The sequence below is a fragment of the Sander vitreus genome, chromosome 21 (assembly GCF_031162955.1).
Source record: "Sander vitreus isolate 19-12246 chromosome 21, sanVit1, whole genome shotgun sequence".
Taxonomy (NCBI): domain Eukaryota; kingdom Metazoa; phylum Chordata; class Actinopteri; order Perciformes; family Percidae; genus Sander; species Sander vitreus.
The window spans coordinates 16480731-16505978 of NC_135875.1; the positions used below are offsets into that span (position 1 = coordinate 16480731).

Here is a 25248-nt window from a genome sequence, read left to right on the forward strand (position 1 = left end):
CTAACTCGCTTTAAAGAAGTTTGGACTATGCTGCTAGCCGTACTGAATTGACAGCTGTACCCAAGTCAGTTTTACTTACAAGTCAATGTTTGCGATCATAGACTGTAACAGTCTACGCTTGCGATACATTAAATCCTGTTACAGGTAGATTTTGTCAGAATGGCTTTTCAGTGTCAGCGAGACTGCTATATGAAAGAGGTATGAATCCGTTTTCAAATCAAGTTTACGTTACATTAATTCTCTGCTGAAGTGATTAAGGTTAGCATGGTCAGTTTAACGTTACCTAACCCACTGTAACTAACTACTCCAACTTTATTTTAGGGCACTGTACACTTGGTGTTTGTTTAATGTTACAGCCGACGTTGTCTTTGCTGTAATCAAATCAGTATATATTTATGTATATATTACTTTAACATGAAGTATACTACTGCTTGAGTGCAGTAAATCAATGGGAAACATACATGTGTACAGACAAGGCTAGCAGCAGCAGCGCCGACATAAAAATCCACGCAGCTACCACGCAACTGATACGCAACAGAAACGCCACGCCTACGCGACGCAGCTAGCTAGCCATTCACATTCGTGTTGTCAACCAAAACCCACTGTCAAACTTTAGGATTTTCAAATTTCAAGAGTAATTTTGACCTTATACTTTAAACGGTATAGACCGTACTCTTTTAGTTTTTATACAACACTGAAATCCCACAGCACTTCAACACCTGCATGCCAGTCTCCTGTAAGACAGACGTTTTTCTCATGCTTTTCCTTCAGTTTGTTACCTCTGTAGTGTCCTGCTGCCCAGCTGAGCTCAAACATGAAGTCAATGGAAAGAAAGAAACTCTCAAGGGATTCAATGTTAAACTCCAAGACACCATCTTGTTTCCTGAGGGAGGTGGCCAAGTATGCTGCTTTTTTTCTTCTTCTTTTTTTTTGTTTTTGAAATCATACTACTTCATGCTGCTCTATTGGACATTGTATCAGAAGTAATACTAAGTCACCAAAAAACATCTCATAATTTGCACGTTTTGTGTTTTTGTGTCCTCCCTCTGTCAGCCGGATGACCATGGGCTGATTGGAGATGTCCCAGTGATGAGGGTGACCAGGCAGGGGCCTGAAGCCATCCACTTTGTGGGCTCACCTCTGGAGGTGGGTCAGGAGGTGCAGGTGCAGGTGGACTGGGAGCGGAGGTTTGACCACATGCAGCAACACTCAGGTGATGAACACTAAACGAATAAGCTCAGGGACCCTTGTATCATACATTGTTATTACACACTTGTTCTAAGTTACGATTGTTTTCTTCCTGTTTCTTAGGTCAGCATTTGATCACAGCTTTGGCAGATACACTGTTTGGATACAAGACCACATCCTGGTACATCACCATTTGCACAGATTCCTTTCCCTGTAACCACAAAAAACTTGTCTTTAACATCTATTCTGTCATTATTGTTGTTGTTGTTGTTGTTGTTGTTTTTTCCAGGGAACTGGGGCGTCAGAGAAGCACCATTGAACTGGACACTCCCTCGGTGAAGCCTGCCCAGCTTCAGGCCCTGGAGGAAGCCATAAACGAGAAGATCAGAGTCCATGTCCCTGTCACTGTTCAGCTTCTCTCTATAGATGATCCTGCTGTGGAAAAGGTGCATACACTGAGATAACTGGTGCTCAAATACAGTCCTCTTACTGTGTGATCAATTCAAACTTTAGGTATACATCTTCTGTTCAATGTACTGAATCTATTTAAAAAGAGATTTCAGATTGTGTGTGTGTGTGTGTGTGTGTGTGTGTCAGGTGAGGAGTCGAGGGCTGCCAGACGACCACGCAGGGCCAATTCGGATCGTTGATATAGAGGGCATCGATGCCAACATGTGCTGTGGAACCCATGTGTCTAACCTCAGTCAATTACAGGTTCAACTACACACACACACATGCGGACACACAAGCACTTAGATGTGCCTCATCTGACTTATGTGCATTACTTAACACATTCATATATCATTTGTAACATTTCTCTCTATCTGAATGGTAGGTAATAAAGCTACTGGGAACTGAGAAAGGAAAGAAAAACAAAACCAACCTGATCTTCCTGGCAGGAAACAGGGTATTGAAGTATGCTGAGAAAAGCTACAGCACAGAGCGATCACTGGTGGCTCTACTGAAGTAAGTCTGAATCCTCAAAACATCACCGATGTGAGTTAAAGGACAATTCCGGCGCAAAACGAACCTAGGGGTTAATAACAGATGTGTACCCACTCTGTCGTTCTCTGGGACATGTTTTCATGCTAATCGAATGTGTTTGTAGCTTGAAACAAGCTAGCGCGGACCGCTGATTAGCTTACAACGCTAGTATTCGGGGCACGGGGAAAGTAAAAACAAATCGCTTATTATACCACTAAAAAGGCTCAAAATATCACCACACTTCAACGGTAGCATAATGAGGGTCCCTAAATGTTAACCGAAGTGAAGAAAAAAAAAATCTGTCATCGTTGTTCAACAGAACTGGGCCTGATGACCACGTCGACGCCGTTGACAAGTTGCAGAAGTCTGTTAAGCTACTACAGAAAGTAAGACAAACATGTAATCAATGATTTCTTCTCTAGATGCACACTCACAACACAGCACCATTTAGATGAGAATCTTCCTATTTAGACAAGTTCTGTATCAAAGATGTTTGCTGCAACATAACACATTGCACGTCAACTGCTTACTGTCATTAAAATGTCTCGGGCAGACTAACCTGAGCCTGCTTCGAGACATGGCCGTCCTCATCACTCAGAACTTCAAGAACAACCCCCAGAGAGGAAACTTTTTCAGCTTGCACAAGTAAGAGGTTCTTCTTCAAGTTGAAGGGCTTGTTTGTAGGTGCAGCATTATACATTGTCCTGATGTTGAAAAACCCACAGCAATGTCCTAGACATCACAAGGGGGAACTGGTCAAGTTCAAGCTTTAATAGAAGTGTGTGGTTTTTTTGTTCTACAGAAAAGAGGGAGACAACGAGTTCATGAACATCATTGCCAATGAAATAAATACTGAGGTAAGATATTGGCATTAGCGGTTACATTTTGTTTTATTTGGTTTTTGTTAAGCCTCGTTTTGTCTGCTCTTAGGAAACTTTGGTTTTCCTGACTGTTGGCGAGGAGAAAGGACCGGGTTTGTTTCTACTGGCTGGACCCAGTGGACGAGTGGCTGACATGGGACCGCGGTAAGAGACACCACTCATGTTACTTTAGTCTCTGGTTTCATAAAGACAAAGGTTGGTACTTATGAATTATCTGTGCTCTCCAGGGTGTTAGAGATGCTCCAAGGGAAGGGTGCAGGAAAAAATGGACGTTTCCAAGGCAAAGCCAACAGCCTCGCACGCAGAGGGGAGGTGGAGGCTTTCCTGCAGCAGCACTGCAAACATCACACCTCAGAGGAAGAATAAACACAGCAAGGGTTCAATACAAATTCTCTTTTTTTTTTTTCTCTTTTTTTAAATAACTGCACATTTAGAAGCCAATAAGGATAGCTTACCTGACTGCTATTCATATTTTGTACACATACCAAGAAATTGATCATTTGTGTGAAAATGTATGTAATTTGGACTTTTGTACAACATATGCTATGTTTTAGTGTACATTTTTTTTCATTCATTTAAAAACGTCTGTTAGGTGGCAGTGGGTAGAGCAGGCGCACATATACTGAGAGGTTTATGCCTCGACGCAGAGGTCCAGGGCTCGAACCCGACTTGTGACGATTTCTTGCATTTCTCTCCCCTTTCTCACCTAGCTGTCCTGTCAAATTAAAGGCGGAAAAGCCCCAAAAAAAATAATCCTTAAAACCTACAAACATCTGTTAGACCTCCAGATTTTTTTTTCTTCCAGTAACCACTGATAATGGATACCAACACCGCTTGAATAATGTTTTAATTTTTAATTAATTTAAAAGATGAATGAAACATGTAATATACAAAAGACAAACACACTTGACATGACTGTTGGTAAAGTTGTTTGGCAGGATTACTTTGAGTGACCACAAAAATAGAAACCCTTGTACATTGTAATGCAATCAAATACAACAGTCCTTGGTGACACTTTATAGTGTAATATTATAGTGTATAATATTTATATTTACCAACAAACAATGATAAGGGTTGATTACAGGACGGTTGTATTGGATTGAAGTGGACTGTACAGGGGGTTCTAGTTTCTCATCCCTCAGGCAGTGTGATAAAAGCAGTGGTTTGGAAACAAATCACAAATGTATTGCTCACAGTTTATAGGTGCAGACAAAGTATTCATGGTAAAATATGATAATATAGTGCAATTGTGCAAGCACCCCTAAACCCATTTAGACCTTTATAAAATACTATATAGGCAGTAAAAAAATTAAAAAAATAAAGATGGCTGGGCCGTAGTTGTTTCCAGTAAGTATGATCTTCCTGTAGACTATTGTCTTTTGCAGCTCCGCTGCTCCTCCATTGTCGGGTTATTGTAGTGGTTTCACTATCTTCATTGAGATGTAGTTCTGGAAAAGGCAAAGAGAGATCAAATCACTGCTTCTCTCTAGTCTGGACTGAGTACATAAAGCTTTATAATTTTACATCATCAGCTGCCCCATAACAGTATACGTTTGTGTCTATTTGGAAACACTGCATGCACGTTAGGTTATACCAGCTGGACCAAATGATGTCATAATATAATATGACCGATGCTCTCGGATCCCCCTCGTCTGTCCTTACCGGTAAAGAGTACAACAGGATGGCGAGGAAGAGCACCACTATGGTGAGGATGATGAGTCCGATGAAGAGGCACCTGAACCTTTTCCACACAATGAACTTCATGGTCTTACATGGGTTGGTAAACCAAAAGAAGGACGTGTCTGGGCGTCTAATGGTTATGGAAAATAAAATAAAACAGTATTTGTTTGTGTTAACAGCAAAACTACACTTCTATATTCTAAATAGCAGTTTGGAAATTAAAAATGGATGGCACATGCTTATAGAGATTAATATGTGCAGAATGTAAACTAGGTTATGTGGCTTCTTACTTGGGAGGGTCCAGGTGTGGGTTCATGTTGGGGTCGTCCCTGCCTTTTCCTGCAGGTTTCGCATCTGCATCTGCTTCACCTATGATCTCCAGTGTCATCTCCACTTTGCCCTGTAAACAAACAAAAACCAGCAGACATAATGAGCAAGATACAACGTAACAACAATGAGGACGCTGTATATTCAAATGGAGCAGAATCTATTCATCAGGCTTCTGCGGGTAACTTAGAACCTGCTTATTATCTATTAAGCAGTAATGAATATGAAATGCAGCATTTGGTACTAAAACTGAAGCAGGTTTAAGTCAACACTGTCCCTGATGTCATACCTACATTCCTAAGAGTCTACTGCAAACTAACTCATGCTCAACTTTCTTCCCATTCAACCCTGTTATTGTTCATTTTCTCAAGGCAAGGCAGCTTGATTTGTAAAGCACATTTCAGCAACAGGGCAATTCAAAGTGCTTTACATAAAACATTAAAGAGCAGTTAAAAACGATATTCTTTTAAAAAACAGATCAAATACGAGAATAAAAGTTACAGTATCAGAAATTAAACATTAAAGAGCATAAAATAAATAATATACGAGATTTTATGCTGCTAGTATGGGACAATTCATAAGCCGTTGCTCTATACATGTAATCCACCCGTAATTCTTGCCGTTCCCAGAAGGGGCCGGTCCCTTTTATATGCTCATATAGATTGTCATACAGTTTCAACAATGCAACTTCAGTATAAGAAATGAACAATTATTTAAAGAAAGGCAACATCAAAAAGATAGGTCCTCAGCCTTGATTTAAAAGAACTGAGAGTTGCGGCGGACCTGCAGGTTTGTGGGAGCTTGTTCCAGATATGTGGAGCGTAGAGTACATGTTTAGAACAAGGCCACGTATCTCTGGGTGTGCTTTCTATTCATACTTACGCCCAGGACCTTCTTTCCATCCTGTTCAATGGAACAGGGCCACCAGCCTCTGACTGACTGCTGAGCAAACAGAGACTTGGCCTGCTCCATCTTGTGTGGAGCTCCTATTTCCAGATCATCCATCATCTTCAGAGCGCACTTCTCAGGGGTCTTGGCAGGACCAACCAGGTTACGCAGATCCAGCTCCAGTGTGCCTGGGATCACAGAGTTAAAACTTCCACAATCAAGTTTTGTAATGGTGGTCTCCGGGTAAATCAGACACTTGAAACAAGTTTTGGTTTAACTTTAAATGTGTCTTACCGAGGTAATCATCCAATGAGAATTTGTCATTATCCCATATCTGAACAATCAGCTTGGGGGGGATCCTAAACTCTGTTTTGTCAAGACTCCAAAAGTGCTCCTGTTGGAAAAAAAAAATGTCAATTAGCAAATGGCCTCAATTTTCAATCTGTACAATATTATAGTGGTCCGTATTTGATTTCAAGCCAATATAGTTCACACAAGCCTCACCTTCTTGGACACGAGGCAGAGTTGTTCAGCAGGCAGGTACTCAAATCCAAAGACAAACCTCCAGTTAAAGTTGCCATCTCCGTCCAGAGACCTGTAGTGGACGTCGGTCTTCTGCTTGTCCTCCTCCATGCCTGGCATCCAGCTGGTAAAGAGAACAACAGGTGTGAGCATTCATTTGTCCTGTCCCAACAGGTTCTATGGTAACCTACTATACAGAATTGATAGTGAATTTGAATCATTCATCAGCCAAACCCTTTGACATAGATGTCACTCATGTGTTCTCCTGTGATGCTGGTCTCATCTAAAGTCACGTCTGTGGTGTTCCAGATGACAGCGCGCAGGAAATACCTGAACATTCAAAAGCACAGTGAGCGTTAACTCAGTGGCGTGTGATGGGACCAGTGATGAAGCACTGAACAGCACTTACTTCTTAGGCTTGCGTGGGGTGATGTCAAAGGGAGGTCCAGGGAGGCCGATGCTTTTGGGGAAAATATCCACCCACATCTGTAGCCTTCCCTAAATTAACACAATATATAGTTTTATTTATTTTTATTTTTTTTTACAAACTAGCTGTGTCAGGGCATCATACAATATGTGTTAAGCGGTGACAACTTACCTGAGAGATATTGGGCTGGAAGCTGCTGTAAAGGGTCCTGGTCTCCACATGTTCGGGGACAAGTCCCTGTTTTCTGAGCACGTGCAGGCAGAGGCGTTCTAGGGCCGGACCCAAGTGCTCATGAATTTCCTTGTTGTTCTCTGGATGTGGAAATAAGTTACCGCTTCATTAAGCTTACGTTATATATGATGCTAACATGCTAAACTGGATGGTTAACACATGATGGTAAACATTAAACCTGCTAACTGCATCATGTCAGCGTCGTCATTGCTTGCTTATATTATATTAGCTTGCAGGGAAAAAATATTTTTTTATGGAACTCAATATACAGTGATGGTGGTTGAACAACTGAGTGGGCCATGGCTTTCAGATGAAGCTGCCTATCCAGCCAGTTGGTCCAACCATTATAGCATAGCCTGAGCAGATACAATGTTGGGGTTAGAGTAGTCTATATCCTTGATGTTACACTTCCGGGATTGCTCCGGTGCCGCAGGAAATTCCGCCGGATGCATGTATTTTCCGTTTCCTTCTGATTTCTTTGTGTTGGAATTTTAAATTTGGTGGCTTAATGAGGACTGTGGTTAACTGCTCCTCAGATCTCTGCAGGGTAAATTGAGACAACTAGATAGACTATCTGTCCAATCTGAGTTTTCTCTCACGTGACTATTTTGCAGCGGCTCTGTGCTGAGCGTAGCGCCGCTCATGACGATTCTGATTGGTTTAAAGAAATGCCATTAAACCAGAGCACGGTTCCCTCCCATCCCTGAATGCTATGTGGAGTAGCCAGACCCTCCTTCAGCGCGCTTTGGAGGAGGGTCTGGCAAGGTTAGAGTATCTGCTCTTTGCTTGGGTGAGGGTAGGATTCAAAAGGCCTCTTAAAGGTACGTTAGCTCACGGCTAGAGAATGGTGTTGCCTGTAAGAGGGCTTAGTAGATTAATAACGGCCAGGGCATGGCCATAGCACACGATTCTGAACCCTGTACATAGGCATTCTTTATGGGCTCCTCCTCGCATCCACGGTTATTTATTCTAGTATCATCGCGGGCCCACCTCATATCAGGGCCCTGAATACTCAGTCCCATTTCCCCCCCCCTTTCTGACGCCTCTGATGATGGCACAGCCTGATAGCCACTGCCGGGTCTAATCATAGGTCAAAACATACTTTAACATCAATACTGGGCTTGCATAGGGACACTCACCCAAAGTTTGGCACATTTCACTGAGAACTGATCATTTTAAATTAACTGCAAGCTACTATACCTTGTGCCAACGGTAGGGTGAATCACACCAGTGGTGGAATGTAACTAAGTACATTTACTCAAGTACTGTACTTGAGTACAAATGTTGAGGTACTTGTACTTAACTTGAGTCTTTTGTTTTCATGCCACTTTCTACTTTTACTCCATTACATTTCAGAGAGAAATATTGTACTTTTGACTCCAATACATTATTCTGGCATTACAAATTTGTTACTTTACAAATTAAGATTTTTGCACATAAAACACATGTAGTTTATAAAATACGATGTTTTATTATAAATTAAACTACCCAACAGTATAACGGCCTACAAGTCCAGGTGAAACAGTTTGGATCGTTTCCAGTTTCAAAAATGCAAGAATTTTCCTGCATTGAGTATCTAAAATTTCAAGTACATTTTCCTGATGACACTTGCTTACTTTTACTTAAGTATCATTTTCAATGCAGCATTTTTACTTGCGACAGAGTATTTTTTACAGTGGGCTATTAGTACTTTTATTTTAGTAAAGGATCTGAATACTTCTTCCACCACTGATTCACACTCATTTACACCATTATATTTGAAACCATTGACATTACCAAACTCAGCCAGCATGTATTGTTTGCCATTGAAGGTGAGTGATGTGCCGTTGTCTTCTGTCCTGGGCTTGGACAGGCCTTTTAGACGGGCCAAGTTATTCAGGATCTCAGAAGGCTTCAGCTGGTCCCGCCACTTGTTGATACCAGAACTGAAACACAAAACAGAAATGAAAGTAAAGATCATTCACGACTGCAGGATTTTAGGAATATTTCCTGAATGTTCCCCCAAAGATTGCCCATGCCCAGCTTTTTCCTTACATGCAGTAGGTTTGTGGCAGGCCACAGTAGGAGTTATATCGGGACAGGAAGCGGTTCTCCAGGTCAATCACGGTCTCGCCGACCTTCTCGTCACGGGTCAGGAGATCATAGTCGTAAACGGAGATTTTCAGGTCCTTGTCCTGGGGCAGGAAACACGTCATCTCAAACATCCTAAACAAAACAAAATGTGTGTTTGAGAAAGTGCAATGATTTACCCTTTAAGCAAAACAAAGTGTATATTATATTCTCCATTGCTTAAATTTGTCCATTTACCTTCCAAACAGAGGGCTGGTGGTGTTGGGTAAGTAATGGTCTCTGTCATCAACCGTGTTCTTTCCCAGTGACATCTTTATGTATGGATCACACTGAGCAGGAGAGGGAGCACAAGTTCAAGCAGAAAGTGCTGATTGGGCTGCGTGTGTCGAGATATGCTGCTTTTATTCTTGGAAATACAGATTAATTCTTACGTTGCCATTATTGTCTTTGGGCTGCAGGTCTATGGCCCGGACCACATAAATCCTGACCAGACACTCCTGAGGTCCGCTCTCTGGCAGCTCTCTGAACTGACGGGGAGGGGGAACAACACCTGGGTCGTCCGACAGAGGGTACACCTTAAATGAACCCTGCAGGTACAAGAACACGCACACAAATCAGATTTTACTTACTGGGCTTGGTCATGAGCTGAGGCGATTCAGCTCTTACAGCTTCACTTTTGCTCGATCCTGATCGAGTGTTTAGTGTTGTAAAAACTACCTTCAACTCTCCAACCACAGAGGGGTCATCATCGCCACTTTCATTCTTGCCCCGCAGCAGTTTGAAGGTGCTGCAGAAATCAGTCAGCCCTTTGAACTCTGGGACATCCTCCAGTTCGCAGTCAAACACCTGATGATACACAGTCACACTCAAGTCATTTACAACAGCCATGACATACAACACATGTGAATTAACACTATAAAGTGGGTCCTGTGGGAAGAATAAAAGCAGACTTACTTTGAGGGTATCGTATCCTTTTTTGAGGTAGGGGCCGCATTTTTGCTGGTCTCCAGTTGAAGCGTAAAATTTGCTCCACCAATCGACTGTCTCTTTTTCCTGAAGATTGAATTGCACAATGTGAATCTTCATATATGGTTCTCTGCATTTGGTTTAAGAATCTGGAGTCATATTCACTTGTTTACCTTCTCTTCAATCTTTTGGAGAAAGACGATGCAATGTGACACAAAACAGAACAGAAGTTACAAGTGCATAGACATACAGCAGTAACTTACAAAAACCCATATACACAGTATATACAATAGGCTACAAATATTGACAAGAAAGTGAAAAAGCGAAGGAAAGATTGATAAGGAGATTTGCAATTTCACGATTGACAGCAAATCTGAAAACAAGGGCGTTAACAAAGGGCTGTGTAAGACCTGGCTTTGAGTTATGTATATATAATAATAATAATAATAATAATAATAATAATAATAATAATAATGTTATAAGCTTATTTGCTTTCTTGATAGGACTTAGATGTGAAGAATGATACCCCTTGCATGTCTGTATGCTAAATGTGAAGCCACTGCCAGCAGCTGGTTAGCTTAGTTTATCATAAAGACTGGAAACAGGAGGAAACGGCGAGCTCATCTTTGTCCAAAGGTAACAAAATCTTCCTAAAGCTCACTAATTAACACGTTACATCTCGTGTGTTTAATTTGTGTAAAAACAACAAGTCAAGGGGGGTTATGTGCTAGAATATTTCTTGGCTCAACGCAGCCAACGTAACTTCCTGAAGCCTTTTCATCAATTCACCAACAGAGACTTCAGGAAGTGACTGAGCCTGACATGTTTTTTTTACACTTTGGTTTTTTATGGATTAATTCCAGCCTTTATGCTAAGCTAAGCTAACTGGCTGCTGACTGTAGCTTTATATTTAGCGTGCAGACATGAGTGGTATCACTTTTCTTATTTTACTCTTGGCTGGAAATGAAATGAGCACATTATCCAAAATGTCCAACATTTGCTTTAAGTAGAATATTGGTAACTGTACTTCCAGCCATGTCATGGCAGTTCGATAGCGTGTGAGTTAACTGCCTGGCGGCCTGTAAATAAATATTTACATGTTAACGCCCTTGCTGTGGAAAAATAATTAAATGTGCTCATTAAATTAGTGACAAATTAAGAACAATCACAGTTATTGTGACACTTCCCATGTAGATTAATGGCATTATTATGAGGCCTTTGTCGAGCTCGCCCTAGCGCTGTGGATTAAGTGATCTCAGACTTCCAGTGTCATGGGTGCACAGCCTTGTGGATTAGAAAGCTATAATAAGTAATCATACATACAAAGTAGGAGGTAGTAGGGGAAGCCATTTTGTTGACTGCAGCTGACATGCTGTACATGAACTGTAAGCCAGAGCAATCACGTATGTCAAATTTGACTAGGGAAGTCAAATTCTGCACTTCTTAGTGACAAGAGGAAAGACGAATAAACAGTAACTAGTTAGAAACAACACGAGGAATACGTTGGTAGAGTTTACCTGAGTTTCTAGCAGTGGTGTCTTCTCCTCCATGTTAATAGAGAGATGTTTGGAAGGAGAAGCCATCAGAGCCACTGCGGGAGGACAACATTAGGCCAAGGCTTTATGTCTCTCTGTCATTGTATCAGAATGTTCTGAGTCATTTTGTATTATTTTTTGTATGCCTTCTTACTTTTGGAAGACATGGCTCCCTCTGCGGTGATGATGTAAGGGTCACATCTGAACTGCTCCAGAGTAGTGATGGTGCACTGACCCACCACAGGCTTCCTGCCAAACGGACGGTGGTCAATCACCTTCAGCACAATGGGAGGTGTGTACATCTCCTCCTTTGGAAGGAGCTGGATGGAGGGCGTAGAGAAGGTATAGAAAAATGTATTTGTTTGGCAATTGAGTTCAAATCGACGATCTTTGCGCAGCATCACTTACTGCACCTTTAAGTGCAGCACCCAAGATGTTGCACCACCTAAGCCGATTGAATGTAATTAAATTACTTTTTTCATATCTAATGATTGTAGTTGGTCCCCAGTGGACTTTTTTAGCTAGTTGTCTTTAAGCTTTTTGAGTGTTTTTTTTTATTTATTATTATCTACCCTAATATCTACTCTAATCTAGCTTTTCCAAAGTTTTAGACACAGATATGGTAATAACAATGGTCCAAAATTATGTGAAATTGCATTTCCTTGAGAGCGGACCCCTAAACCTCCCTCCAAATACAAATACTAAGTCTTCTACAAATCTAGGGAAAACACTGATATTATGAATTTACAGTATTGTTTAAAAGCTCTAAGACTTTAAAGTTATTTCATGTTGAGGTTGTTTTTTAGGTTTCTAGTGCATACGTTTCTAATAATAATGTTTCTATTGATTTTGGCAAATATTTCTTTTCCTCATAACTTTTTTTCTCCCAGACACTTTTATTTCCACACACACACACACACACACACACACACACACACACACACACACACACACACACACACACACACACACACACACACACACACACACACACACACACACACAGCCCAGCCCAGCCCAGCCCAGCCCAGCCCAGCGTGTGCAACCCTGCCATTACCACTTTAATGAAGAGAACAGAGCTAGGGAAGTTGGGATTTTTCTTCATGTTCTTGATGATGGCTGACTCCACCCTCTGCCCCCCACACTCCACCACCAGGCTGGGGGAAGACACTGAAGCCAGCTGGTACGGCTTCATGTTCCTCAGGCCCCATGCGAGAATCTGAACACACAGAGACACACACACACACAAGTGATGTTCGATACATTATGTAAATCAGTTCAGAGGGACAGTGTCTAAAGGTTGTGTGTTACCTCCACAGCAGTGAGCTGCACCACAGGCCGGATTCCCTGAGGAACCATGTAGAGGTTCTCTCCTCTCTTTGGGGGAACCAGGGGAAGATTTGACTCGCCCGACTACAAAGACAGAGACAGGAGAGTATGGATAATGCTGACCTTTTTCCCAGTAACTTACAGTAATACACACTCTAAAATTACAACTACAGGCCTAGTGAACATAGCAGTGTTTTAATTACTGTAAAGAAGCCATTTCTCCACTGCTTTTAGGACAAACCTCAACTTTAAGAATGAGTTCTGCAGCCACCAGTGCCTCCCCCGCCTTTTGACCTTTATGGATGATGGGCTGCCACAGCAGTTTGGGTGTCTGATCCATTCCTGGATTCAACTTCACCAGTGGTGCGCAAACACTGCGGCCCAGCAACTCATCCTTCCCCTGGGCAGAAGATAACATGTCACGGTTATATTTTCACATGAAAGGGGAGAGAGAGAGAGAGAGAGAGGGGGAATGACATGCAGCAAAGGGCTGCAGCTCGGAGTCGAACCTGGGCCCGCTGTGTCGAGGAGTAAACCTCTATATATGGGCCCGCTATACCAACTGAGCTATCCAGGCACCTTGCTTGAGAGATTATTACTCAAATAATTATTTATTTCTGCGAATTTAAGTTTCTAAGTGAAGTATTTGTTTTTCCCTATAGCAATTATATGCAACAACCCACAGTTAGATTTAGGGTACATCATTAAGTAATAAAATCACACATATTTAGTTATACAAATGCTTTCTCTATGTATATCTGCTACCACCTACCACTTGGTCTTTGTCGTAGAACTCCAGAACAACATCAGGGGGGCGCTGAGCAATGCTCTGGGGGTCTCCATAAATCTCCACATCATTGAAGATCAGAGTTTGGTCCCAGGTGGGGTTCAGTGTTGCCTGCAGGCTCTCTGTTGTCTTACTAAGATGCAGGAAGGAGACGTGTGCATAGGGATCTGCAAAGGAAAAAAACAAACATGCGTGGTTTAATGGTCATCTTTTCACATCCATCATGAACAGCTATTTTTGCAGTCTTAATAGTGATATTAGAAACTACATTTAATCATATTTTTGACCACAGAGTAGAATCTTACCAGAAAAACTATCTTTGTCCATAGATGCCAAGTTCTGTGCCTGATAGACGTAGACACGGAGATGATACATATGTGATCCTGTGGAGAAAGAACACATTCAGCAGCATATATTTGAGCATGATCATTAATTATGTGTCACTATATGCATCACTCACTGTCAAAGGAGCAGGACACAGTGGGCGTGTTGGCACCAAACAGCTTGGTGGCATCGTCCTTGGAGCCTTTCTCCTCAGTATCAACACCCTGCAGAGTAAACCAAAGCAGACATCTCAGAGCTTTTACCTGTTCATGTTTGTTTAAACATTTGGTGACTCAGTGAGCTCAGAACTGGTTCGTGCTTTAATGCCAGCCCTTCTCTGCAACTCATATGTGGACGACAGATACACAGTCACAACTACCTTCATGAAAGCACATCCTGACCCAAATAAGCAGTTTGAATCAGAATTACACATTTGTTTTCCTTTTACTCACCAACGCCCCCTCCAGTTGGAAGATGGCGGAAGCTCCGAGCCGGTTCTCTGGCGCCATTTTTCGCCTCCAGCGCCGTCGACGAAAGGTATCCGATGAACGCTCCTTCTTGTGGAACTTCCAGCCAATCAGAGAAGAGAATTCCCAGCCCTCAGGGTCCCCTTGGTCCCGCTTCTGTGAGCAACATTTTTTAATAAACAAGTAGCTCAAACATGATTTCTATTAATGAAACTCTATATACTGTGAAATAAAGATACACCTGGATATCAGTCTCTATTAGTCTTGATCAAATAATCAGAATTTGCAATATTAGCTTCCTATATTAAACAATGCCACATAATATACAGTAGCACTGCCCTATTGGCCTTTGCTGACCTCCACAACGGCTCCTGGAGGCAGTGCGGCTCTCTTGCGCGCTCGAACCAGCCGTCTCCTGCGGTGGACGTGGTACACTTTCTCCGCAGAGACCCAGGACCGGGGCTTGTCTTCTGGGGGAATAGTGATTCCATACTCCCAGCCTGTGGAGTGCACACACAGAAACATTTACACAAACAATTTGACTTGAGGCCTGTAGCCTACTACGAAGAAAGATTTGGCGTTAACGAGGTAACTTCAGGTTCAACCCAGGGTTTTCTGTATCACAAAGGTGGATCACTTGTTACCGGGTTCAATTGCCGTGGTAACTTATGCTGAACACCTAACCTGGTCAGGAGCAGGTTAAGTTGGAGATTAGAGAAGAGAGAGAGAGAGAGAGAGAGAGAGAGAGAGAGAGAGAGAGAGAGAGAGAGAGAGAGAGAGGGAGAGGGGTGCGCTCATAAAAGTTAATACATTTAGAGACAACCCCGTTGACATTCCCTGATGGGTATTTGATGGGTACTATGAAATATATAGATTTTAATGGGAGGGAATTACATTTTGGCTATTTATCGGCTTCTTGAGCCGTGTGTTGCCAATGCGCACATCGATTTGAATTATGTTTTTATATATTGGATTTGCTCTCACGGTCGCTTCCAATGCCAGGGTTGCAACTGAAATAAGAGGCTTAAGCAACGGCAGTTTATGGAAAGCACAAGTGTAATTATGGTCAGATCTAGTGCCTTACTGATGAGGAAGTGATATTGATAAGCCTTGTAATTTACGCATTTACAGCGTCGGCTATTTTTTTGCCAGCTTTCCTTCTGTTTTAGGAAGCAGCGACTTTTTTTGCCTGCAAAACCGTGTCTGTGTTCTTCATATTTATATAGAATTATAATTTGCTCTTCTTATATAAAATATGCGGCTCTAGTAGATGTTTGCGATTGGTCGTGGTGCGCAAACCCCGCCTCTTCTATGTGAATGTGCGCGCCGCTGGATTGGGAAACCCTGGGTTGATTGAACTAGTTGTTAACCAGCGTCGTGACACAGCTTATGTGGGACCGCGGTTGTTAGGGTTAGTGAAACTGGGTAACTGAAAGAAATCCAGGACATGTTGATCTTGATTCGCAGTACAGGCCACTGGTTTCATTATTGTTTGTTTTGGATACAAGAACATATAGTTTAAGTTTCACCATATGAGTTTAATTTATTATTATTATGACTTAGCAAGGAGTTACGAGTGAGTCAGAGCCCTGGCAAACCAAGACAGAGAGGAAAAAAAGAACTAAATAAGAAACATCAGCTTGAAGCACTCTATGGATTTTAGCTTGTGAGGTCACTGTCTGCACCTTGATCATCCACGGCTCTGTTGTCATCCACAGTCCACTTGTCCTCCCACATCCAACCTGGAGGACAATCAAACTCTCCAGGGTTACGGCTCTTCTCTCCATTCTGGGCAACACACAAGTTCATTTTTTTCATTTGTTTATTTTCTTCACGTCGTTTGGCCTACTTATATATTAGAACAGGTTAAAGAAGGAAAAGCAAGAAAACCTGAGTGGAAATAATGGAACTGCCTCCAAAGTCAATGAATAATTACAGTAAGAGAAAGAGTGCCTGGCTGGTATTCATGCATGTTTTTTTTGTGTCGTGTGTGTCATAGAGACAAGGGAAATATTAACTGTGTTGGTGTGATATTTAAAGCCATCAGCACATTTATTTGCATGTCAGCGCGTTGCTCTCACCACATCGGTGAAGGGCTCAGAGGCAGCCTTCCACTCCCCACCAGGGAAGCGAGTCTCATTTTGATACACCTCGTCCATGAATTCAGTGTGTCCAGCATCTGCCTCCATTAAGAGACTGAAACGCAAAGTCAAACATATGTACCATCTGTGTGTAACATGAAAACACATTTAAATAAACTTCAGAGGAAGAGAATGTGAAGAATGCTCTGACTCTTCTCTTCATAACATGGTGAAATTGGACATGATTTAATCAGTATCAGGTTAAATTAGCTTGGAAGGCCATCCTGACCTGTACCTTTCTGCAGCAGCAGCAGCAGCAGGAGCTACACACACCCGTCCACATGTGTCGAGGGATTCTAAGGAAAGTAATAATTACTGGAAGGGACATTTCCCAGTGAACAGCCAAAATGTGACTGGAGATGGGCTGGGTCAGGGAGAGGCCATCTGTGTGTGTGTGTGTGTGTGTGTGTGTGTGTGTGTGTGTGTGTGTGTGTGTGTGTGTGTGTGTGTGTGTGTGTGTGTAGGTGTGTAGGTGTGTGTGTGTGTGTGTGTGTGTGTGTGTGTGTGTGTGTGTGTGTGTGTCTGTTTGTCATTTGAATATCTCGAAAACCATCCATACTACTTTACACTTGATGGGTGTATTGCTGGTTACCCAATGAACTGGCAGTTCCAGTTTGGACAGAGTTCAATTTTAATAAATTGTGAATAAAACTAAGTGACGGCCCAATAAAACTTTGAAAAAAAACACACACAAGTGGTCGCTGTGTGTAGCTGCGGGGGCAGGGCTTCACAAAATAACACCCACCATTTAAATCCATGCTTTACCATTACTTTATAAGCCTATTTTTTTTTTTTTACAGTCTATGTAATGGTTCCTACAGAAAGGATGAAACAGCATCAACAGGTGTTTAACTCCAGAGCTTCACAACAGACTACCCTACAAGCAAATGATGAAAAGAAACATACACAAACACATGAACGCCCAGACTCTCGGTCTCCCCAGCACGTTATACAGCTAGTTTTTGTTGCCGACAGTTGCACCCTTTTCTCCGGCCGCTCTGCACGCTGTATATAAGCGGCTGAGCGAGGTTCCCGGCTTCCCCACCGCCCAGGCAACACTGCTTACTACTACCTTGATGTGTGATGGCTACGTGGAAAAAAAATAGGCGACACGCCAAATCTTTAGAACAACCACAGGTGATCAACTCCTGATTGCACCGCTAGCAGAAAATTACATCTCTTTATTTTAATGCAGCCTTTAAAACCAGGAAAAGACAACAATTACCATATAACGATAGCTAAAATCTAAGAAGATATCTAGTCTCATATCACAATATTGATATAATATCAATATATTGCCCAGCCCTACTGGATAGTTTAATGAATATTAATGCATCATATTTTGTGATATTTTGTGAGTAAAATCTTGAATCTTCTACGTAACCAGTAACATTTCTCTGTCCTGTAGTTGCTCACAGAAATGTACTGATAACATTGGCATTGAAAACCAAACAATTACACATGTACATTTGAGTCAAGATTGAATTCAAGAGACTTGCGTTGACAGAGGTAGATAAAAAAAAGTGTAAATAACGTCCAGCTCACTGGTACAGTCTGGTACTTTGTCATTAAATCATGGTCTAAGGCATGAGAGGAATGTAAACAGTAGGGAGCAGATGTAGCCCACTTCCTCTACTTAAGTCCAAAGAATGTGTGTGTTCAGTGGAAATAGGTAAGACAAAAGACTTAAAACTAACTTGTGTTCTTTTTTTCTCATAAATGTAACTAATCTGAATCATGAAAAAACAAATCACAAAGTCTTCCTCTTAATGAGGAAATATGTCAAATCGCTATCTAAAAGTGTACTCACGCTTTCTCTGGGTCAATGAACCAGTCAGATTCCCACTCCCATCCTCTCGGGGGCAGGAAATGCTCTTGTTTCAGCTTCAGTTTGCCTGTTACGTCTGAAAATTTGTGGCGCCCCACTAGTCCTGTGGTCCCCCACTTCCCAAACACCTGGGCCTGGTTTTCGTACTGTAATGCAAAAAAGAACATGTTTGGTTTCAGATGCTGACTGCTGGCTCTGAAATGGGCTGTGACCATTTATATTTTGGAGTGATATACCAGCTCAGCAAACACGCTGAAGGTTCCCTCAGAGTACGAGTTGAATTTCTTCTCATGTGCAGACAGACCCAGCCACATGTTGACTCTAATCTGAACCGGCACCTTCAGGCCCTTGTTCTTATCCATGGGGTACTGAGGGGAACAACAACAAATAACTGAATAATTATAGTGCAGTACATTTTAGTCTAACAGCAAAGGACCTTATTGTTACCCCTTTAAAATTAATTTAGAAATTAAAAGCTTTTCAGACAAAATCAAATAGATTACTACATCAAATGTTCCTCTTTTTTATTTGACTGCAGATGTGTACCTTTAAAAAGACAGTCTGTATCTTGCCACAGTGCTGACCGCAGGCCTGCTCGCTGTATGTGGAGTAGAGTAATTGGTGAGCGGGAATGCGACTGTAGGCCACCCGCTTCTCACCCCGTATCATCCAGATGATCACATCGGGCATGCTGTTCTGGGGCTGGACAAAAGACATATGCACAAATGCAGAATTATGGATCGGCAAAACAAACAATATAATGCTTGGCAACGATATTTTACTGCAGGTTCCCCTCCTTTGTCTGAAGTGGAATTTCAAATGCTTTCTGTCTTTGTACTACGTACTTCCTCCGCCAGCAGTTTAAGTTTGTCCACCCAGGTCTCTAAGTCAGGCAGAGTGTCACGGATCTCTCTGGCCTCCTCTCTCATGCGTCTGGCTCCGTCCTTGATGCTGGTCAAAGCGCTGTCTCTTAGCTTCTTGATTTGGATGTCCAGAGATGTCAGGTTGGCGCAGCTCTCGAGCTCAGGTGTTGGGAAACTGGGAGGAGAGCAGAAATTAATAATTCCAGTCGATACAACACACAAACTGATTTATACTAAATAATTAACCAGTAAACTCTTATGACAATAGAAATGATCTTGATCGTTTACCTTTCCAGGTCTTCAATCAGCTGGTTGAGCAACTTTAGCCACACCTCTACAAGTTGATTTTCGGAGACTTTAGCCAAGATGGCCGTTTTAAATGCCTCCAGGTTGGATTCCTGCAACAACAACAAAATAGGGGTGAGGATTACACTCTTATCTTAAACCTCTATGACTGACTCTCACACTGACACATGTACACACACGTACCAAACATTAGTACAATACAGTACAATTTAATGGCTGCAAACATATCAATAAATCATAAAGGTTTTGTGGATTACAAGGGGTATTGCATTATTACCAGGCGGTGAGTAATGTAGAGGATGATGTTGACAGAGTCTAGGCGGTGGCTAATGTCCTCCCAGTACGAGAGAACCACAACCACTGGCTTAGTGTTCACCCAGGGCAGGTAATAGTAGTGGTTCCCTAGAGAAAATACACACCACTTAAAAATCCTCTTGACAAGAAAGCAGGTTTTAATTGTGTCTTTAGTGCGTGAACAGATCACATCACATAGTAGCTTCCTCACTCACCATCAAATACAGCACGGCTATACTGAGTGGTGGAGGCCAGCGGTTTGCAGGTGGTGTCCAATTTGTTGCCATAGTTACCAATGCTGACCTCAAACTGTATTGGCTCTCCTGGTTCCTGTATCATGGAGGCACTGTAGAAGACTGCACACAAACTGTACTTCCTCCTCCTCTGGTACTTCTAAATGTAAACAAGAAAACAGCAAAAGAAAAGAGAAGTTGAAAATATTCAGGGACAAGTGAAACCACACTGCTGTCAAACTGAACCACACCTTTGTCAGGTTTAAATAGTCACATTACCTGCACCACCAGGATGTCGTCGCTGTGGATACTGTCTACTGTTTTGTCTGCTTTTCGCTCTAGCTTAGTGGACAGCTCGACCAGAATCCTGCCCCTGTACGCCACTCCTTCTCCCTGCAAAGACATTGATATTAACTGTTGAAAAAAACAATAAAGGGGATGTAGTACAGGGGTAAAAGGGAAAAGAAAGATTACAATTGTAGATAAAATTCTACAAAACAAATCAAGTCTTCACTACATTGCCATAATTGAGATCCTCATAGGGGTCTGGCAGGCCGGTGAACTCTCTGGGGCTGCCGTACAGGTTGACATAGCAGGGCCCAAAGGCGGGCAAGAAACCCACTTCAGACTGCCCTGTGGTAGCTGTGGAGACATGGAGAGACACTTAACCTCTTTATGATTAGATGAGAGCTAAGCTAAGCAGAGCTTTATTGTTAGTAAGTGTGGTATTTGAGGCGGTGGTGATGGGCAGACTGAGATGGAAACAGTGAATGCTGGGTAAAGTAGGTGGCAGGCACTACGATAACTAAACAGTTAAACACTTAAATCCTAATACTGACGTCAAAACAGAGCACAGGGCGGATGTTTTGGCAAATGTGCAAGCAAAGATTTAGACTAATTCAGCAAATTAGCATGCACAGCATGCTTATTGCATTACATCTCATGCAACACAGAGCAAAAAAGGACACAGTGGAACCTTCATATGACGGTATTTCCCCACTTCCCGCATGTTCCTCTATTCCAGGAGAAAAAGGACAATTCAAGTACCAATAAGAAGTTAATACACACAGGCACATAACCATAACAATGGATACATTTTTCCACACAGGTTTTCACAAAAGATCCAGACCTATTAGGCAGTTTAATTCCAGCAGTGATGTAATAATTCATGTATATGTATAAATCATTATGTACTACTAGAATACCTTCTATCTCTCCACCAGAGGAGGCTATCTTGGCAAGGTTCAGGTATGTGGTGCCAATAGCATCATTTCTTGTCAAACGATCCCTGTAACCACACACACAACACCTTTAGACTCACACTGCACACACACACACATAGCACTGCACTTGTAATTAACTGTTAACGTGCAAATTTCAAAATGTAGGGGTTATTGTAATGTTCTGCTTTTTCACTATCTCTATGAGGAAACTACATTTAATTTAAAAAACAATGTCTCCTTGTTGTTTATGTCTACATGTTTTCAAAAATGTATTAATTGGCTCTGGGATTCGAGAGGGTTTTCAACACCTTCTGAGGCACACACAGTTTTCCTAACCTTTCCTCTTGCACTTATTTCCCCTTCAGCCTTCCTGGACCCAAGTTAGCTGAGTGTTTGCTCAGAAATGCACAATCATGAAAATTGGCTGAGAGACGGTGCCAACAGGATCCCAGCACATACGGAGGGGAAGGGAGGGGCCTGCACATAGTCATGGGCTGCTGAATTATTCTCATGTGGTTGGTGATGGGGCATGAAAACACTGCCTTTTCTTGAACACAAAATGATGCAGGCTACATCGCTTAAATATAAGTTGTAATCTTGTTTAACTTACCAATCAAACACTGTCAGTTTGACACGCTCACACATAGAGGGGAACTACAGAAAACAAAAGAAGCAGGTTATAAAAGACTGAAATTCATTCATGATGCCTATTTCTTTAATGCTAGGTCTTTTTTTGGCTTTTATTGCCTTTATTTATAGGACAGATTAAGTAATGAAAGTGGGAGAGAGAGAGGGATGACATGCAGCAAAGAGCCGCAGGTTGGAACCCAACCCACTAATCCTCGTTACATGGGGCGCACGCTCAACCAGGTGAGCTAACCAGACGCCCCAGAACACAGCTTTTCATCCTCTCACCTTTACTTGGAGGTTCAGCACTTGGTTCCACTCTGGGTTTGCATTCTTCTCAATGATCTGAGTGCACAGCTGGAGAGAAAAACAAACCATCAGCCTTTCTTCTGTTACACAACGATTGTTATGTCCAACATGCATACATTCACCACTGCAGCTAAAAAGAGACAAAATGATCAGGAACCTTCTTGCCAGCGAAGCAAGCCTCCAAGAAGGGATCCACCAGGTTCTTCTTGTTTTCTTCCCCTCCAAAAATTTCTTTCATGCTCTGGATGAATGCATCATCCACTAAAATGATAAAACATTGGAAGGAATTTAAATTAAATGTAACCATACCCTATTTATCAGTAATTAAGTCTCCACAAGCTTAAGTTTTTTTGTGTATGAACCAGTATTTGTTATGTCCTGTGTGGTTTCAAAGACCATTTGATTTGTTACAATTATAAAATAATTGCTACAGCTTGTCTTACTCTGGGGAATGTCCTCAGCTCTGAACACCTTCAGTGACAGGGTGGCCCATCGCAGAGTCATGCCAGCTGGCAGCAGCAGATTGCTCTCTATGTCATCCTGATCATCATTTAACTCTCTCTTCTCCACCTGCAGTGTGTGAGATAGAAAGAACAGAAAAGAGTCTATGATAGAGAGTGGGAGTCATGGCCACCATATTTATATGCGGAAAGAGGAAGCAACCAGCGCCAGTGAAAGTCATCTGTCGTACCGGAGGCTCATCTCCGGCCCCAACTACGAAGAGGCTGACTTTGAGGTAGCCTTTAGCCCCGGAGCTGGAGTCATCGGCTTCATTCAGCAGGAGCCACTTCCTCATGACACTGTGGGCTGCAATGGGAGACACACACACACACACACACACACACACACACACACACACACACACACACACACACACACACACACACACACACATAAATACACCACATGAAGGACACACATTAACACAAACAGCACCATCAGGTAGAATGATCCATACCTTGTGCTTGTGTGCACACATTGAGCTTATGCACACTATTCCCTCTCAAAGACATTATCATAAAGTCAAATTAAAACCAGGTTTAAAAAAAATGAATGTTAGAAACTAAAAAGAATAAAGTTAAACCCAGAAATGGTGAAAAAAAACATGTATTTTTTAGTTCTCTAGCAACTTTGCTAAGCTATTTGTATATGTAGGCTAGTCGATAAAACATATATTTTAGTTTTTGTCCAACTTTGCTTCATCTGATTTTTTCCATAGAGCCAGAGGGAGCTAACCTGACTCCACCAGATAGTCGGGTGATAATGATCTCATCACTATGAGCAACACCATTCACATACTCATGTGATGTATTGTTAATAAAAAAAAAAATCATGATATATATATATATATATATGCAAGCCAACTCAAAATAAGACTATAATAACCCTCTCACATTCTGACTTCCACTAGCCAAACAACAGCATCCTTAGGCTTGTGAAGCGCTTACCTGGTTCATCATACACATAACCAACGTCCAGCTGTGTGCGAGAACAAAACCAGTTCAGCCAGTCTCATATTTAAAAAAAGGCATCAACCAATTTTTTTTTTTACAAGTATGTGAGGATGAAATGAGACCAGGTACCTTGAATTCTCCCATGATACTGTCAGCCCTCAGTGAATAGGAATTATACACCTGCAGAGAGGAGAATTCACAGTTTATATAGATATGTATACATATAATGATAGAGTATAGGACCTCAACATCAACTTATGTGTACCTGTCTTGTAATGTAACAAAGTATAAATACTTCACTACTGTACTTAAGTAGAATTTTCACGTATCTGTACTTCGTTGTTTATATTACCGGAAACTTTTACTTTTACTCCACTACATTTCCTAATTAAAATTGATACTTTTACTCCACTACATTTCCCCTAAGCATCTTAGTTACTCGTTACTACAAAATAAAATCAGAAGATATTTGTTACATTGGAAAAAAACTGGTTTGGCGAATCATTGCTCCTAAATTGCCAAGATAATGCACGCTCCATTCCAGTTGGTGACCTAATGCCTGTTTGTTGCCAAGCGGCAAAAAAAAAAAAATACCATAGGATATGGAAGCACCTGGTGCAGGCTCTGCCGCCATGGTAACAGACAATGACCACCCGACCACAGTGGTGATGAAGATAACGTTACACACCTTTGGTCATAAAGTTCATAATCAAAGTTTTTTTTAACTTTAACTTTTACTTCTAATACTTAAGTACATTTAATATCAGAAAATTACTTTTGATACTTAACTACAGTAGATATCAGATACTTTAAGAAGTCATTTTCTGGTAAGATGCTTTCAAGTACTTTATACAAAACTGATGTGTACCGACCCGGAAGCTGATGGGCTTATCAAACAGATCCGATGGTAGCATGTGGACATTGTAGAAGAATATCTGCGAAAAATACAAAAAAGAAACATAGAAAACATTTAAAGGGGACCCTGCAGCCCAACCTAAACCTTGCAAAATTGTTAATATTAAGTGCGAGTCCAATGGAATCAAAAGGACATTTTCACTCCATTTCAAATCGGTGTCGTCTATTGTCTTCATGTGTAAGAGAGAAGTGAGAGTACCTCATCAAAGAAGGGGTTGTTTCCCCTCTTGATCCTGGTCCTGTGGGTCTGTCCGCACACATGAACCTTCACCACTGGTTTGATATTGTTGCCAGACAACTGACGGGCCTCGATGATCCGGACACGAATCTACCAGACACATAGTTTCACAGTGTCAGTGTGCATGAATAACTTATGACAGTATGAGAGCATCAGATTCTAACCAATTTAATTTTTGGGTGGAAAATAGGTCTTTAGTTTGTTAAGTATG

At 41.7% G+C, this 25248-nt stretch overlaps 2 protein-coding genes across 8 annotated transcripts in view; one reads left to right on the forward strand and one right to left on the reverse strand.

Moving 5' to 3' along the window:
• The first annotated feature begins 2 nt into the window (after positions 1–2).
• aarsd1 (alanyl-tRNA synthetase domain containing 1) lies at positions 3–3823 on the forward strand. Its single transcript, XM_078279501.1, has 12 exons — positions 3–198; positions 772–900; positions 1054–1213; positions 1312–1369; positions 1478–1634; positions 1786–1902; positions 2024–2154; positions 2492–2558; positions 2726–2817; positions 2975–3029; positions 3103–3197; positions 3281–3823. The coding sequence occupies exons 1-12, from the start codon at positions 160–162 to the stop codon at positions 3417–3419; spliced, it is 1239 nt and encodes a 412-aa protein (XP_078135627.1). The 5' UTR covers positions 3–159; the 3' UTR covers positions 3420–3823.
• Positions 3824–3892: 69 nt separating this feature from the next.
• LOC144536390 (myoferlin-like) overlaps positions 3893–25248 on the reverse strand; it is a 28962-nt gene continuing 7606 nt past the window's right edge. Inside the window, exons 7-55 of one of the 7 annotated variants that reach the window (XM_078279495.1) lie at positions 24999–25127; positions 24757–24819; positions 24014–24064; positions 23879–23909; positions 23122–23237; positions 22874–23000; positions 22588–22691; positions 22410–22478; positions 22105–22148; positions 21477–21559; positions 21248–21286; positions 20789–20913; positions 20551–20664; positions 20254–20431; positions 20022–20146; positions 19727–19836; positions 19421–19613; positions 19122–19277; positions 18812–18943; positions 18558–18721; positions 16688–16802; positions 16292–16394; positions 14964–15106; positions 14592–14762; positions 14276–14363; positions 14121–14198; positions 13801–13982; positions 13276–13428; positions 13011–13112; positions 12757–12918; positions 11854–12019; positions 11682–11755; positions 11488–11547; positions 10338–10349; positions 10153–10251; positions 9916–10044; positions 9630–9785; positions 9436–9527; positions 9163–9333; positions 8905–9053; positions 7069–7208; positions 6880–6968; positions 6705–6800; positions 6453–6594; positions 6243–6342; positions 5943–6136; positions 5024–5133; positions 4716–4863; positions 3893–4501 (exon numbers count right to left, since the gene is read on the reverse strand). In XM_078279495.1, the coding sequence (XP_078135621.1) occupies positions 4463–4501; positions 4716–4863; positions 5024–5133; positions 5943–6136; positions 6243–6342; positions 6453–6594; positions 6705–6800; positions 6880–6968; positions 7069–7208; positions 8905–9053; positions 9163–9333; positions 9436–9527; positions 9630–9785; positions 9916–10044; positions 10153–10251; positions 10338–10349; positions 11488–11547; positions 11682–11755; positions 11854–12019; positions 12757–12918; positions 13011–13112; positions 13276–13428; positions 13801–13982; positions 14121–14198; positions 14276–14363; positions 14592–14762; positions 14964–15106; positions 16292–16394; positions 16688–16802; positions 18558–18721; positions 18812–18943; positions 19122–19277; positions 19421–19613; positions 19727–19836; positions 20022–20146; positions 20254–20431; positions 20551–20664; positions 20789–20913; positions 21248–21286; positions 21477–21559; positions 22105–22148; positions 22410–22478; positions 22588–22691; positions 22874–23000; positions 23122–23237; positions 23879–23909; positions 24014–24064; positions 24757–24819; positions 24999–25127 (5616 nt within the window). In that variant the 3' untranslated portion in view covers positions 3893–4462. Of the gene's footprint in view, positions 4502–4715; positions 4864–5023; positions 5134–5942; positions 6137–6242; positions 6343–6452; positions 6595–6704; positions 6801–6879; positions 6969–7068; positions 7209–8904; positions 9054–9162; positions 9334–9435; positions 9528–9629; positions 9786–9915; positions 10045–10152; positions 10252–10337; positions 10350–11487; positions 11548–11681; positions 11756–11853; positions 12020–12756; positions 12919–13010; positions 13113–13269; positions 13429–13800; positions 13983–14120; positions 14199–14275; positions 14364–14591; positions 14763–14963; positions 15107–16291; positions 16395–16687; positions 16803–18557; positions 18722–18811; positions 18944–19121; positions 19278–19420; positions 19614–19726; positions 19837–20021; positions 20147–20253; positions 20432–20550; positions 20665–20788; positions 20914–21247; positions 21287–21476; positions 21560–22104; positions 22149–22409; positions 22479–22587; positions 22692–22873; positions 23001–23121; positions 23238–23878; positions 23910–24013; positions 24065–24756; positions 24820–24998; positions 25128–25248 lie in introns of all 7 variants that reach the window. The other 6 variants (XM_078279494.1, XM_078279496.1, XM_078279497.1 and 3 more) reach the window with 6 other exon arrangements.